Source organism: Balaenoptera physalus (genome assembly GCF_965194825.1).
Source record: "Balaenoptera physalus genome assembly, chromosome: 19".
Classification (NCBI taxonomy): domain Eukaryota; kingdom Metazoa; phylum Chordata; class Mammalia; order Artiodactyla; family Balaenopteridae; genus Balaenoptera; species Balaenoptera physalus.
In genome coordinates, this window is record NC_138900.1 from 58,365,503 (window position 1) to 58,377,656 (window position 12,154).

The 12,154-nt window shown below is 46.8% G+C and overlaps 1 protein-coding gene across 2 annotated transcripts in view; it reads left to right on the forward strand.

Moving 5' to 3' along the window:
* The first annotated feature begins 250 nt into the window (after positions 1-250).
* The window catches only part of WWOX (WW domain containing oxidoreductase), a 969,100-nt gene continuing 957,196 nt past the window's right edge, over positions 251-12,154 (forward strand). The window contains exons 1-4 of one of the 2 annotated variants that reach the window (XM_082439107.1): positions 251-681; positions 6,045-6,109; positions 8,972-9,029; positions 11,928-12,106. In XM_082439107.1, coding sequence (XP_082295233.1) covers positions 575-681; positions 6,045-6,109; positions 8,972-9,029; positions 11,928-12,106 — 409 coding nt within the window. In that variant the 5' untranslated portion in view covers positions 251-574. The remainder of the gene's footprint in view (positions 682-6,044; positions 6,110-8,971; positions 9,030-11,927; positions 12,107-12,154) is intronic. The other variant, XM_082439106.1, reaches the window with a different exon arrangement.

A 12,154-nucleotide genomic window follows, 5' to 3' on the forward strand; every position in this document is an offset into this window, starting at 1 on the left:
GAGCAGGAACATTCATTCTTCCTAATGCCCTAAAAAAAGGAGAGGCTATAGCCCAGAAAACCAGCATCTGCCTCCTTCCTTTCCGCGCCACGCTCTATCCCGGCAGGGTCTGGACTACATTTCCCAGGATGCCCAATTGCTGGAGCTCCTGCGGGATTGGCTAGAACAACGCGGAAGTGATTACGGGTCGCCCAGCAACGGGCGGAGTCCTGGACCGTGACTGGATGCCCACGCCCCCTTGCCTGCAGCCGGGAGGTGTCGAAGCTCGACTCCATCTCCAGAGCCACAAAGCTCTCAACCGGCTTTTACTTCCAGCCGAGCGGCCGTGCGAGCTCGTGGGTGCTTTCCCCGTAAGTCTTCTCAGGCCCCGCCTCCTTTTACTCCGGCAGCTGCGCAATTGCGGAGACTGGATTCACCTGCCGAGTTGGAGGAGGGGCTCCGGGCGGCACAGTGCGCAGGCGCGAGCGTTCGGGACTCGCGGCGCGCGGCGCTTGGTTGAAGCGGGAGTGAGTTCTGGGCGCGGAGACCCGGCAGCGGGCGAGCGAGCGGGTGACCGGGCGCCTCCTCTGCAGCCATGGCAGCCCTGCGCTACGCGGGCCTGGACGACACGGACAGCGAGGACGAGCTGCCCCCGGGCTGGGAGCAGAGAACCACCAAGGACGGCTGGGTTTACTATGCCAAGTAAGGGGGCCGCGGGGGGGCCGCCGGGTCTGGGACGCGGCTGGAACTCTGACCGCTCACCTGCCCGGGACTCCGCGCTGCCTTCGAATGCCACCTGCGCGGGGAGGGCCGCGAGCTCGCGCTCAGGCTTGGCCCGGGAGGGCGAAGTGGCAGTCATGGTTGAAAAGCTTCAGAGGGAAGGCTGCCGGGGTTCTGAGGACGGGCCATCCCCCTCTCTGGCCCTGGGTCCAGCGGGGGTCACCTGGCGGCGCTCAGGCGCGCCCTCTGCTGCCCAGTAGGCAGCGCTGCACGGTGCATGGATGGCAGACTGGCCTCATTCCCTTTCCCCCCCAAAATCAGAAAAAAATGCCTATGCCCCGCTCCTTTCTGGGGTGTCTGGGTTGACGACCTAGGAGTGTGTATTTTTAACAAGTGTCCTAGTATAACTATGTGTGTGTATATATATATGTATACGTATAAAATGGCTAATATAGCTTTACTGTAGTTTTCGGGAAAGTTTTGGAAACACCAGGAGACCCCCTCTCCCACCACTTACTGTGTGACCTTGGGCCATTGGAATAACTCTCAGTCACAGGTTTTTTATCTGCTAAATACGTTGGTTGGAGAGTTTTAGTTGAGGCCCTGTACGTAAAGGCTTAGCACAGGCCTAAACATACTCAGTGCTGGATAATTCTTAGCCTTTCCTGATTTCTGCAGCTGTGACAGCACCTTCTAGGCCTGATATTAGAATCACCTGGGGACCATCATAATTATAGATTTGGGGTCTCCACAGAGACGCTCGTGCAGCAGGAGCCCAACATAGGGATTCTTTATTTTTTAAGCTTTCCAGCTGAGGCAGGTTACGGCTTTGAGAAACATGGATGTAAATCAGTGATTTTCAACACCTGGGAAGCAAACTGTCTTTTCCTGGCTCCCACCTCCAGGGATTCTCATTTAATTTTCTTGCCCCGCCTCCCGCCCCTGGTGGTAGATTGTGAAATCTTCCCATGTGATTCTAATCTGCCCAAGGTTGTGAGCCTCTGCTGCCTTCCGTGGCTTGCTAGAAAGAAAAACAGGAGGAAACGACCTTGGTGAGTTCATTCAAGACACATTGGGAATGTATCCTGTGCCAGGCTCTTTGCTGGGCACTGGTTTTACTGAGATGAATAAGACCGCTCGTTGGGATTTCCCTGGCCGTCCAGTGGTTAAGACTCCGCATCCTCACTGCAGGGGGCCCAGGATCCATCCCGAGTCGGGGAACTAAGATCCCACATGTCACACGTCGCGGCAAAAAAAGAAAAAGTAAAAAAATAAGACCGCTTGTCACTTTCATGAGTGCCCAGTCTTATAGGGCAGAGCAACGTGTGGTGACGTGGTCCCCACGTAGTGTGTGTAGTGAGTGGCAGCCTGCCCAGCATGAGCTGTGTGGGTAGGTGGTGAGGTGCCTGGGGCAGTGGGCACCTGAGCTGTGCCTTAGAGCACAGGTAGAAGTGGGCAGGTCCAGGGGCAGGAGGGCAGCCCAGGTAGAAGAAACAGAGGCCCGGCCCGTGCGGTGCTGCAGGAACATGAAGATTGAGGTGGGAAGGGAGGACACAGTTGATTTATGGAGGCTTTTCTGTGCCTCCGAGGATCTGGGCTCTGTCCGCAGGACCCATGTGTCCACTGAAGGCTTGGAGCCAGGGAGTGACCTCGGGTTTGTGTCTTTAGAAGGATGATTTCCGCTCTGGAGAATTGAAGGGGCATTTCTAGCAGCAGGGAGCCAGGGGGCAGTTGGCGGGCTCCGGGCAACTCCTGAATGGGCATTTGCTGTTGCCTCAGCCTTTGCCTGAAGCGCTCTTTCATCCCTCAGAGCTGAGCTTAAATGTCACTGCCCACGAGAGCGTTCCCTTGCATCGGCCCTGCGCCTGCCTTCCACCACTTTGCTCTCCCTTGTCTGTAGTTTTCTACGCTCTACTCGGCCCTGTGTTGCTCTCTGTCCCTCCTCAGGTTGTCAACTTCGTGAGGGCCGGAACCTTTTCTCGTTCCCCTCTGTATCCCCCATGCTTAGCATCCTGGCGCCGTAAAGTAAATCCAGGGAACGAGTCAGTTAGCTCATCTAGGGAAGGTTTCCCGCGGGCCTCCCTGGGCAGGTGGCGTTCTAGGCCCTGGGAACGCGAAGATGCACACGGCCTGCCTCCTGGCTTCGGGGGCCTCCTCTGCTCCCCCTCTGGGTGGGGCCTGTCCCCGTCCTGGCCGCTGCCCCCAGAGCTCCCTGGCTTCCTTTCAGGTTTGCCTGGAGCCTCGCGTTCCGTCTGGAGGCTCCTTCGCCTTCGCTCACCCTGCCTCCTGCGCCTCACCTTGTGTCGGGTGGCCTTTCCCATCTGCTGCCTTCCTGGGTGGCATCCACCATCTGGGCTTGGGACTCTTCTTTCACTCGGTAAGACCTACACACCCCAGCCAGCTCTGCTGACAGCTTCCGGGGAGCCCACGGCCAGGGGACTCCGTGGCGCCTCTGCCGTCTCTGAAAAGTACGCCCCTCTCCGCCTCCCGCCCCCCCCCCCCCGCCCCCCACCGGTATCTGGCCCTGTTGTTTACACTGACTGTGGTGACAAGGCTTGGCGGGCTCGCAGCTGGGGGGTGGGAGTACCTCTCTCCAGACTCTCTCCTCTCCTACCGGCCTTCTGTTCTTTGGCGTGGGGTTGAAGGATGCCCCGACCCATCCTGACCCTGGGTCCCCAGCAGTCCCCCTTGATCTCTCCTGTCCTACCGGCCTTCTCTTCTTTGGCTTGGGGTTGAAGGGTGCCCTGACCCATCCTGACCCTGGGTCCCCAGCAGTCCCCCGTGATCTCTCCTGTCCTACCGGCCTTCTGTTCTTTGGCGTGGGGTTGAAGGATGCCCTGACCCATCCTGGCCCTGGGTCCCCAGCCGTCCCCCGTGATCTCTCCTGACCTGCAAGCATCCCGATCCTTCTTTTCACCCCTAATTCTAGAAGGTCACTTGTCCACTGGGGTCTGGGAAACTTGGCTGATAGGGTACCAGAAGATGGCCCTTGCAGTCCTTCCTTTTTCCCGTGATCTTCATCCCACTGCGGCAGGGTTGTGCCCAAGCGCAGAGGCTGTAGCTCCCAACCAGGCCTCTGGGGTCTCGTGGGAAACCCCCTCATAGTCTCACCCCTCTTCTCTTGTGTGGGTTCTGTCAGCCCCCCAGGCTCCCTCACACTCCCCAGGGTGCACTCAGACCTCAAAGACACACGTGTCACGTGGCTCAAGGCCCCCCAGGCTGGGCTCCCATGGAAGGGACATTCTTGCTGCTGAGGACAGACCTGTTACCAGAGAGAGCTGATGAGCCTTTCTCCCTTCCCTAGCATGGTCCGGAGAAGCTCCTCTGCCTTAACCAGGGGGTGGGGACCGAAGGACAAGGTCTCCGTGCTGGGGGCTGTGGCTGCCGTCGCCTGGGCCGTCCTGGGTCCTCCACTCCTGCCCCCCTTTTATTCTGAAGCCCGGGCCTCTTGGCAGCAGAGGGACGGCTGGCCTGCCCCGATGGGAGGCGGGTCCCTGTCCACAAGTGGCTCTGGGTCTCCCAGTTAACTTCAAGAAACTATGCTTAACGAAGAAAAGAAAAAAAAAACTTAGAGGAGCATACTTGAAAGTGATAGCCATGTAATGTGGTGTGAATTTAATTTTGATCCCTTTGTTTTAAATTAAGATCACTGTTAAGTATCTTCTTAAGTGACAAAAAGCTTACTGAAAGAAAAGAAAAAAGAGGGCTTCTGTTTAAAGGAGAATAAGATAATTTGGGGACATGTGTTGTAATTTTCTGTTCATTAAAAAGTCATTTTAGATTACAGTGAAAAAGGAACACCCTTTAATTAATTTTTATGTAAGTTTATTTAAAATAATCCTTTTCTGTCAAAGGCATGGTTCTTAGTTCTTCACATGTTACTCACTGAGTCCTCTGTGACCCCAAGAAGTAGGGCCATTATCATCCCCTTGGTACTGATGGGGAAACTGAGGCACAGGGAGGTTGAAAACCTTCTCCAGGGGATCCGAACTACCAAATGTAACCTGGTTCTTACTCCTGTTTGGGCTTCCTTTCTGCAGTCAGGGTTTGATGGTGGGGGATACACAAGTGGGATCCGGTCGTTGCTGATACCCTCTGTCCAGTGATCTAATTGCTCACCAGTCGCTGTGCCAGGTATGGTGTCTCTTGCCTTTCCAGCAGCTCTGTGAGGTGGATGTGCTCCTAGGGAGAGTGGCTCACCGGGTGCAGGAAGCGCGGGAGCTCAGGTCTTTGGCCTTTTGAGTCCAGTGTCCACTGTGTCCTTGTACTGGCCACCGATAGTTTGCAAAAACCCCGGAAGCCAGCAGTTCCTGGAAAGACCCTGCTTTTGACGTGCAATGTCTTACAGGAGCGTTCACCAGCTCTCTGTATTTATTCTCTTTAAAATCATGAATAGGGAAGGAATATTCTATCATCTGGTTGTCAGTGATTAAGTATTATTTTCTACTTTGGCCTGAGCATGTGAACTTTGAATGCCTCTTGAAACATGCAGCTGTTTCCTTGATTAGGTAATTTTATGTTTTTCTCCATACTGGATCACCTGTTGACAGGTGTCTCTAGTCTGTTATTGGCTCATGGTTTCATTGATAACTGTGTGTGCTCTTCCGAGATGAAATGCTGGTTTGGCACAGAAATCAGACTAGTTTGTATATTTGATTTGTTCAAAATAATAGAACTTTTGAGGGCTTTTTATGCCAAGTACTGTGTTCAACCCTTTGTATACAGTATCCTCGTAGCATTCTCCTCAGATGAATACTAGGATTATTTACGTTTTGCAGATGAGGAAATTGAGGCTCCAAAGCTGAGTGACTGACGTACGGAGCTGCCTTACCCTCTTGGATGAAATTAGGAATCAGTGCTTAAAAAACACTTTGAAATTAAATCTGTGGAAAGAATAAACATTTAAGAAGATTAAGGTTATATCTAAATGATATCTGCATATCAGCGTTATAAATTTGACTGAAATTTTTCAGTCTATCCTGGAATAAAACTAAAACGAAAACTAAAACAAGTAGAAAACAAAACACCTCTCTAGGTATTTTGAGTGATTCAGCGAGATTCCTAGAGTTTACCCCCAGTTGGGGTCAAGTCCTCTTCCTCTGGCTTCACCACCAGCTACAGGTTTTAGGGAGATTTTCCCAGTCTGCTGCTGCTTCCAACCTAGAGAGTTTGACCTGATGCAAACAGTAACATTTATAATCTGAATATTTCTTTCTGACTGTCTGACTTGAGTACTCTTGAGAGAGTATCACGTGGAGGAGAAAAAAAATATAATGCCATTGATTAATTTTTAGAAGTGTAACTTTTACTTACTACGTATTCTGTGGATTTTTTTTTTTTAACAGTCACACAGAAGAGAAGACTCAGTGGGAACATCCGAAAACTGGAAAAAGAAAGCGAATAGCAGGAGGTTTGTATGTTGTTGTCATAAAGCAGAGACCCTTGTATTTAAAGCATTAATCAGATGGGAAAACTGTCACAGGAGCTGGACTCTCCCTCTGGGGATTTTGTAGGATTCGGTAGAAGGAAGTGATGAGCTCTTGGGGTGGAGTGCTGAGGATGATTTCTTAAATAAGAAAGTATTAAAATAATAGGGCCTTGAATTCACAGTTCATTAGATTTTTCCGTAGTTGCACTGTTTGTAAAATTGGTCTTGGTTCCTATCCTGGAATTAAATATATCAGTGGTTGATAGAATTCCGTAAAGCTTGCGTTGACTTGTAGGTGCTTCTGAGTAAGTGTGTCATGCATGGAATAGAAGTGTAAGAAGGTCCCTGCTCTCAAGAGGTTGAGGGTCTATTTGAAAAGACAGCATGTGCCCTTGGGAAAAAAAAAGAAACCGCTCTATAATATGAATCTTCACAAGTCAGCATATGAATGGTATTGGGTGCCTGCTATAGTGTAGATACGTTCTGGGAATTCATTCAAGGGAGAATTCATGTTAATTGGAGCAACCAGTAAGGGTTTTGGGAAAAGCAGAAGCTGAATGGAGTGTTGAAGAATGATCAAGAATGAAATAGTATTTTATTTTATTTTATTTTTTTGGCCGCATGGCTTTCAGGATCTTAGTTCCCCGACTAGGGATTCAACCCCGGCCCAGCAGTGAACGTGTGAACTCCTAACCACTGGACTGCCAGGGAATTCCCAAGAATGAAATAGTCTTAAAAATAGAGTTGTCATATGATCCAGCAATCCTGCTCCTGGGCATATATCCAGAAAAAACCATAATTCAAAAAGATACACGCACTCCTATCTTCACAGCAGCACTATTCACAGTAGCCAAGACATGGAAGTAACTTAACTATCAATCAACAGATGAATGGATAAAGATGATGTGGTATTGGGTTGGCCATAAAGTTCCTTCGGTTTTTAAGTAAAAATAAGACATTTTTCATTTTCCCAAGAACTTTATTGAACAACGTATTCACTGTCTTGTTCCACTACCTTCTGCCATTTTTCAGGCAACTTCATAATTCCATCTTCCCAGAACTTTTTATCTTTTTGAGCAAAGAACTGTTGCAGGTGCCTTCTACAGTCTTCCAGGGAATGGAAATATTTTCCATTAAGAGAATTTTGTAAAGACCGAAACAAATGGAAATCCGAAGGTGCAATGTCTGGTGAATACGGCAGATGAATCAGAACTTCCCAGCCAAGCTGTAACATTTTTTGCCTGGTCATCAAAGAAACATGCAGTCTTGCGTTATCCTGATGGAAGATTATGCGTTTTCTGCTGACTAATTCCAAACGCTTTTGTCGAGTGCTGCTTTCAGTTGGTCTAACTGGGAGCAGTACGTGTTGGAATTAATCGTTGGTTTTCCAGAAGGAGCTCATGATAGAGGACTCCTTTCCAGTCCCACCATATACACAACATCACCTTCTTTGGATGAAGACTGGTCTTTGCTGTGGTTGGTGGTGGTTCATTTTGCTTGCCCCACGATTTCTTCCGTTACACATCATTGTACAGTATCCACTTTTCATTGCCCATCACAATTTGTTTTAAAAACAGAGTATTTTTCTTACGTTTAAGTAGAGAATCGCATACAGAAATACGGTCAAGAAGGTTTTTTTTCGCTTAACTTATGAGGAACCCAAACATCAAAGCGATTAACATAACCAAGCTGGTGCAAATGATTTTCAGCGCTTGATTTGGATATTTTGAGTATGTCGGCTATCTCCCACGTGGTATAATGTTGATTGTTCTCAGTGTCTCGATTTGATCACTATCAACTTCAACTGGTCTACCCGACCATGGAGCATCGTCCAGTGAGAAATCTCCAGCATGAAACTTCACAAACCACTTTTGACACGTTCCATCGTCACAGCACCTTCTCCATACACCGCACAAATCTTTTTTTGCGTTTCAGTTGCGTTTTTACCTTTCTTGAAATAATAAAGGATAATATGCTGAATATGTTGCTTTTTTTCTCCATCTTCAATATTAAAATGGCTACACAAAAATTCACCAATTTTGATAAGTTTTTTTTAAAAGGCATGCTCCTGTGACAGCTGTCACAATACAATCTAACAAAATTGTTTCGAATGAAGTTAGACAACTAAGCACTAACAGAGTCATCTTATGGAAAAAACCAAACTAATTTTTTGGCCAACCCAATACAAAGGAATGTTACTCAGCCATAAAAAGAATGAAATAATACCATTTGCAGCAACATGGATGGACCTAGAGATTATCATACTAAGTGAAGTAACTCAGAAAGAGAAAGACAAGTATCGTATGGTATCACTTATATGTGGAATCTAAAATATGCCATAAATGGACATATCTATGAAACAGGAACAGATTCACAGACATAGAGAACAGGCTTGTGGTTGCGACGGTGGGGGTGGGGGAGGGATGGATTGGGAGATTGGGTTTAGCTGATACAAACTATTATATATAGAATTGGTAAACAACATGGTCCTACTGTATAGCACAAGAAACTATATTCAATATCCTGTGATAAACCATAATGGAAAAGAATATGAAAAGGAATATATGTAAAACTGAGTCACTGCTGTACAGCCGAAATTAACACTGTAAATCAACTATACTTCAACAAAATTAAAAAAAAAAAAAGAATGAAATAGTCTTACTTCCAAGCAAGAGGCAGAATGTAGAGTCTGGCTGGGGTAATGGGCCTTCTGTACCTGCCATAGTTGGAGCACATGACCTGCTGATCTGGTGGGATAGGTCTGGGGCTGGAAGGGCAGGGGCTTCAGTTCACCCCCCCCCCCCCCGACCCCCACATAGACCTGTTGTCCTTCCTGTGTTTCAGATTTGCCCTATGGATGGGAACAAGAAACTGATGAGAATGGACAAGTGTTTTTTGTCGAGTAAGTGTCTGCAAAGAAACTTCTCAGCCATCTTGCTTTTTATTTAATTAATTAATTTATTTTTAATACATTTACTTATTTATTTTTGGTTGCATTGGGTCTTTGTTGCTGCACGCGGGGTTTCTCTAGTTGCGGCAAGCTGGCGCTACTCTTTGTTGCTGTGCGCAGGCTTCTCATTGTGTTGGCTTCTCTTGTTGTGGAGCACGGGCTCTAGTTGCACGGGCTTCAGTAGTTGTGGCTCACGGGCTCTAGAGTGCAGGCTCAGTAGTTGTGGCGCATGGGCTTAGTTGCTCTGCGGCATGTGGGATCTTCCCGGACCAGGGCTTGAACCCGTGTCACCTGCATTGGCAGGTAGATTCTTAACCACTGCGCCACAGGGAAGCCCCATCTTGCTTTTTAATAGGAATTTTTTTGTACAAGGAATATACATTGACTGTAGGAAAATATTATATAGTGTATAACTGTAATCCTATCAGCAGGACTAACTACTTTTTAGCAATTTTTGGATTTTTTTCTTCCAGTCTTTATAAGTGCTTAAAAAAAAAAAAGAAAATGTATTGCATGAACTGTTTGGTAAACTGTTTTTTCCACATAATTCTTATGAGCATTTTCTCACATCTTTATAAATTTTTCAAGACAATGATGTTTAACGGCTCTGTAGTAGTATTTTGTATATATATACTGTAATTTATCAAATTACCTACTGGGCTTTGATGTTGTTAAATTCCTGTGATCTGGCGTCTGTACAGGCAGACCTTGTCTTATTGCACTTTGAACATACTGCGTTTTTTACAGATTGAAGGTTTGTGGCAACTCCTCCTCAAGGGAGTCTTTTGGCTCCATTTTTCCAGTAGCAGTTGCTCAGTTTGTGTCTCTGTGTCACGTTTTGGTAATTTTCGCAATATTTGAAACCCTCCACTAGCAAAAAAGATGGTGGCTCACCGAAGCCTCAGGTGATGGTTAGCATTTTTTAGCAATCAAGTATTTGTTAATTAAGGTGTGTATATTTTTTTAGACATAATGCTGTTGCACACTTAATAGACCGTAGTGTAAACATAACTTCCATATGCACTGGGAAACCACACAATTTGTGTGACTCGGTTTATTGTGTGTGACACTGACTTTTTTTTTTTTAGTTTATTTATTTATTTATTTATTTATGGCTGCGTTGGGTCTTCGTTGCTGCACGCAGGCTTTCTCTAGTTGAGGCGAGCGGGGGCTACTCTTCGTTGCGGTGCGCAGGCTTCTCACTGCAGTGGCTTCTCTTGTTGCGGAGCATAGGCTCTAGGCGTGTGGGCTTCAGTAGTTGTGGCTCCCAGGCTCTACAGCGCGGGCTCAGTAGTTGTGGTGCGTGGGCTTAGTTGCTCCGCGGCATGTGGGATCTCCCCGGACCAGGGCTTGAACACGTGTCCCCTGCATTGGCAGGCGATTCTTAACCACTGCGCCACCAGGGAAGCCCGACACTGACTTTATTGCATTGGTCTGGAACTGACCCTGCAAGGCAGTATCTCCAAGGTATGCCTGTAATTATAAAGAATGTTTTGAGCATCCTCTTCTGTAAAACTATCTCTGGAATAAATTCCAATGACAAGCAGCAACAGTAACCACGCATCTAGCACTAGCATGAGCCAGGCATGTTCTAACCAACTTATACCTGTAGTATTAGCTCATTCAGTCCCTGCAATGCCCTAAGGGAGGCGAGCGCTAGGCTGCCTGGCCGTTCATTTCCCCGCTCTGATCCCGTTAGAGAGGTGTGCTGGTAAATGCTTAACAACCAGTCCCCTGGGGGGAAAAGCCCATATTTGTTTCCGTGGTGTAAATACTTCCACTATAGCTTATTTCCAGCTCTGTCCTCTGTAAGACACTGGAGTCAGAATGCTTATCTGGCATCTGTGGTTATAAGTAAAATGAAAGTTGGATTATTCTTGAGTCTTAGTATTTATGGGGTGAAGAGTATTGATTTTAAACTGTATATAATTTTACACACACATACACATGACAAATACATTTTTTTAATGTTTTTATTTATTTATGTTTTTGGCTGCACCGTGGGGCTTGCGAGATCTTAGTTCCCCGACTAGGGATTGAACCTGAGCCCTCGGCAGTGAAAGCGCTGAGTCCTAACCACTGGACTGCCAGGGAGTTCCCACAGATGCATTTTAAATCATGAAATCTTTCTTTCTGGAGAGTTCTTAATAGTTTTCAAGATATTTTGAGGTCTACCTCAAACCCCAAGATCACATTTAAAATGTAAAAAATAAACCTATTCTGTAAGGAGCAACCTGTTCGTCTGTATGAACAGGTTGTACTGACGTATTTTAATATATTGTTTATACGACCAGTATAGTTTAATATTCTTTCTACAAGATTTTGATCAACTCCAAATCAAAACTAGAGTGTGTGAGTACAGCCTTAAAATGAAAATTATTAGAATTTTAGTAGGCTGGTTTCATATTTACTGTCTTTTATCATTTTGAGTTTTCTACTTCTTTACCAATCTTCTTAGGCCCTTGCACATAAGAGATTTAATTGAAATCTACTGACAAGAGTGGCTGATGAATCTTATAGCCACATTTACATGAATTAAAAGAAAAAAACCCCAAAGCCTACTCCATGTTTGAGATCTGAGGGTACAAGGCAGTGCTTTGTATGTTACAGCCTATTTTACAGGCGGTTCTGAAGAAAAGGCTTCGATGGCTGTCTTTCTAGGCAGGAATGTAATCCTTCTGGAGGCCAGAAGATAGATTAAGTGGACCCCGGGTCTTTCCGGGGTTAAGAATAAGCCTTTTTAGTCCATGAAAAATGGGGTTTGCCTAGCCTAAACTATAAGATTATCTTGTAATTATAAACGCCTCTGTTCACTACTGTAGGTTCACTGCTTTCTCCTTTTCTTTGCAGCCACATAAATAAAAGAAGTACCTACTTGGACCCAAGACTGGCATTTACCGTGGACGATAATCCTACAAAGCCAACCACCAGACAGAGATACGACAGCAGCACAACTGCGATGGAAATCCTCCAGGGCCGGGATTTCAGTGGCAAAGTGGTCGTGGTTACCGGAGCGAATTCGGGAATAGGTAGGTTGTTAACTGACAGCGATGGTTGTTGTTATTATTACTTTCTTG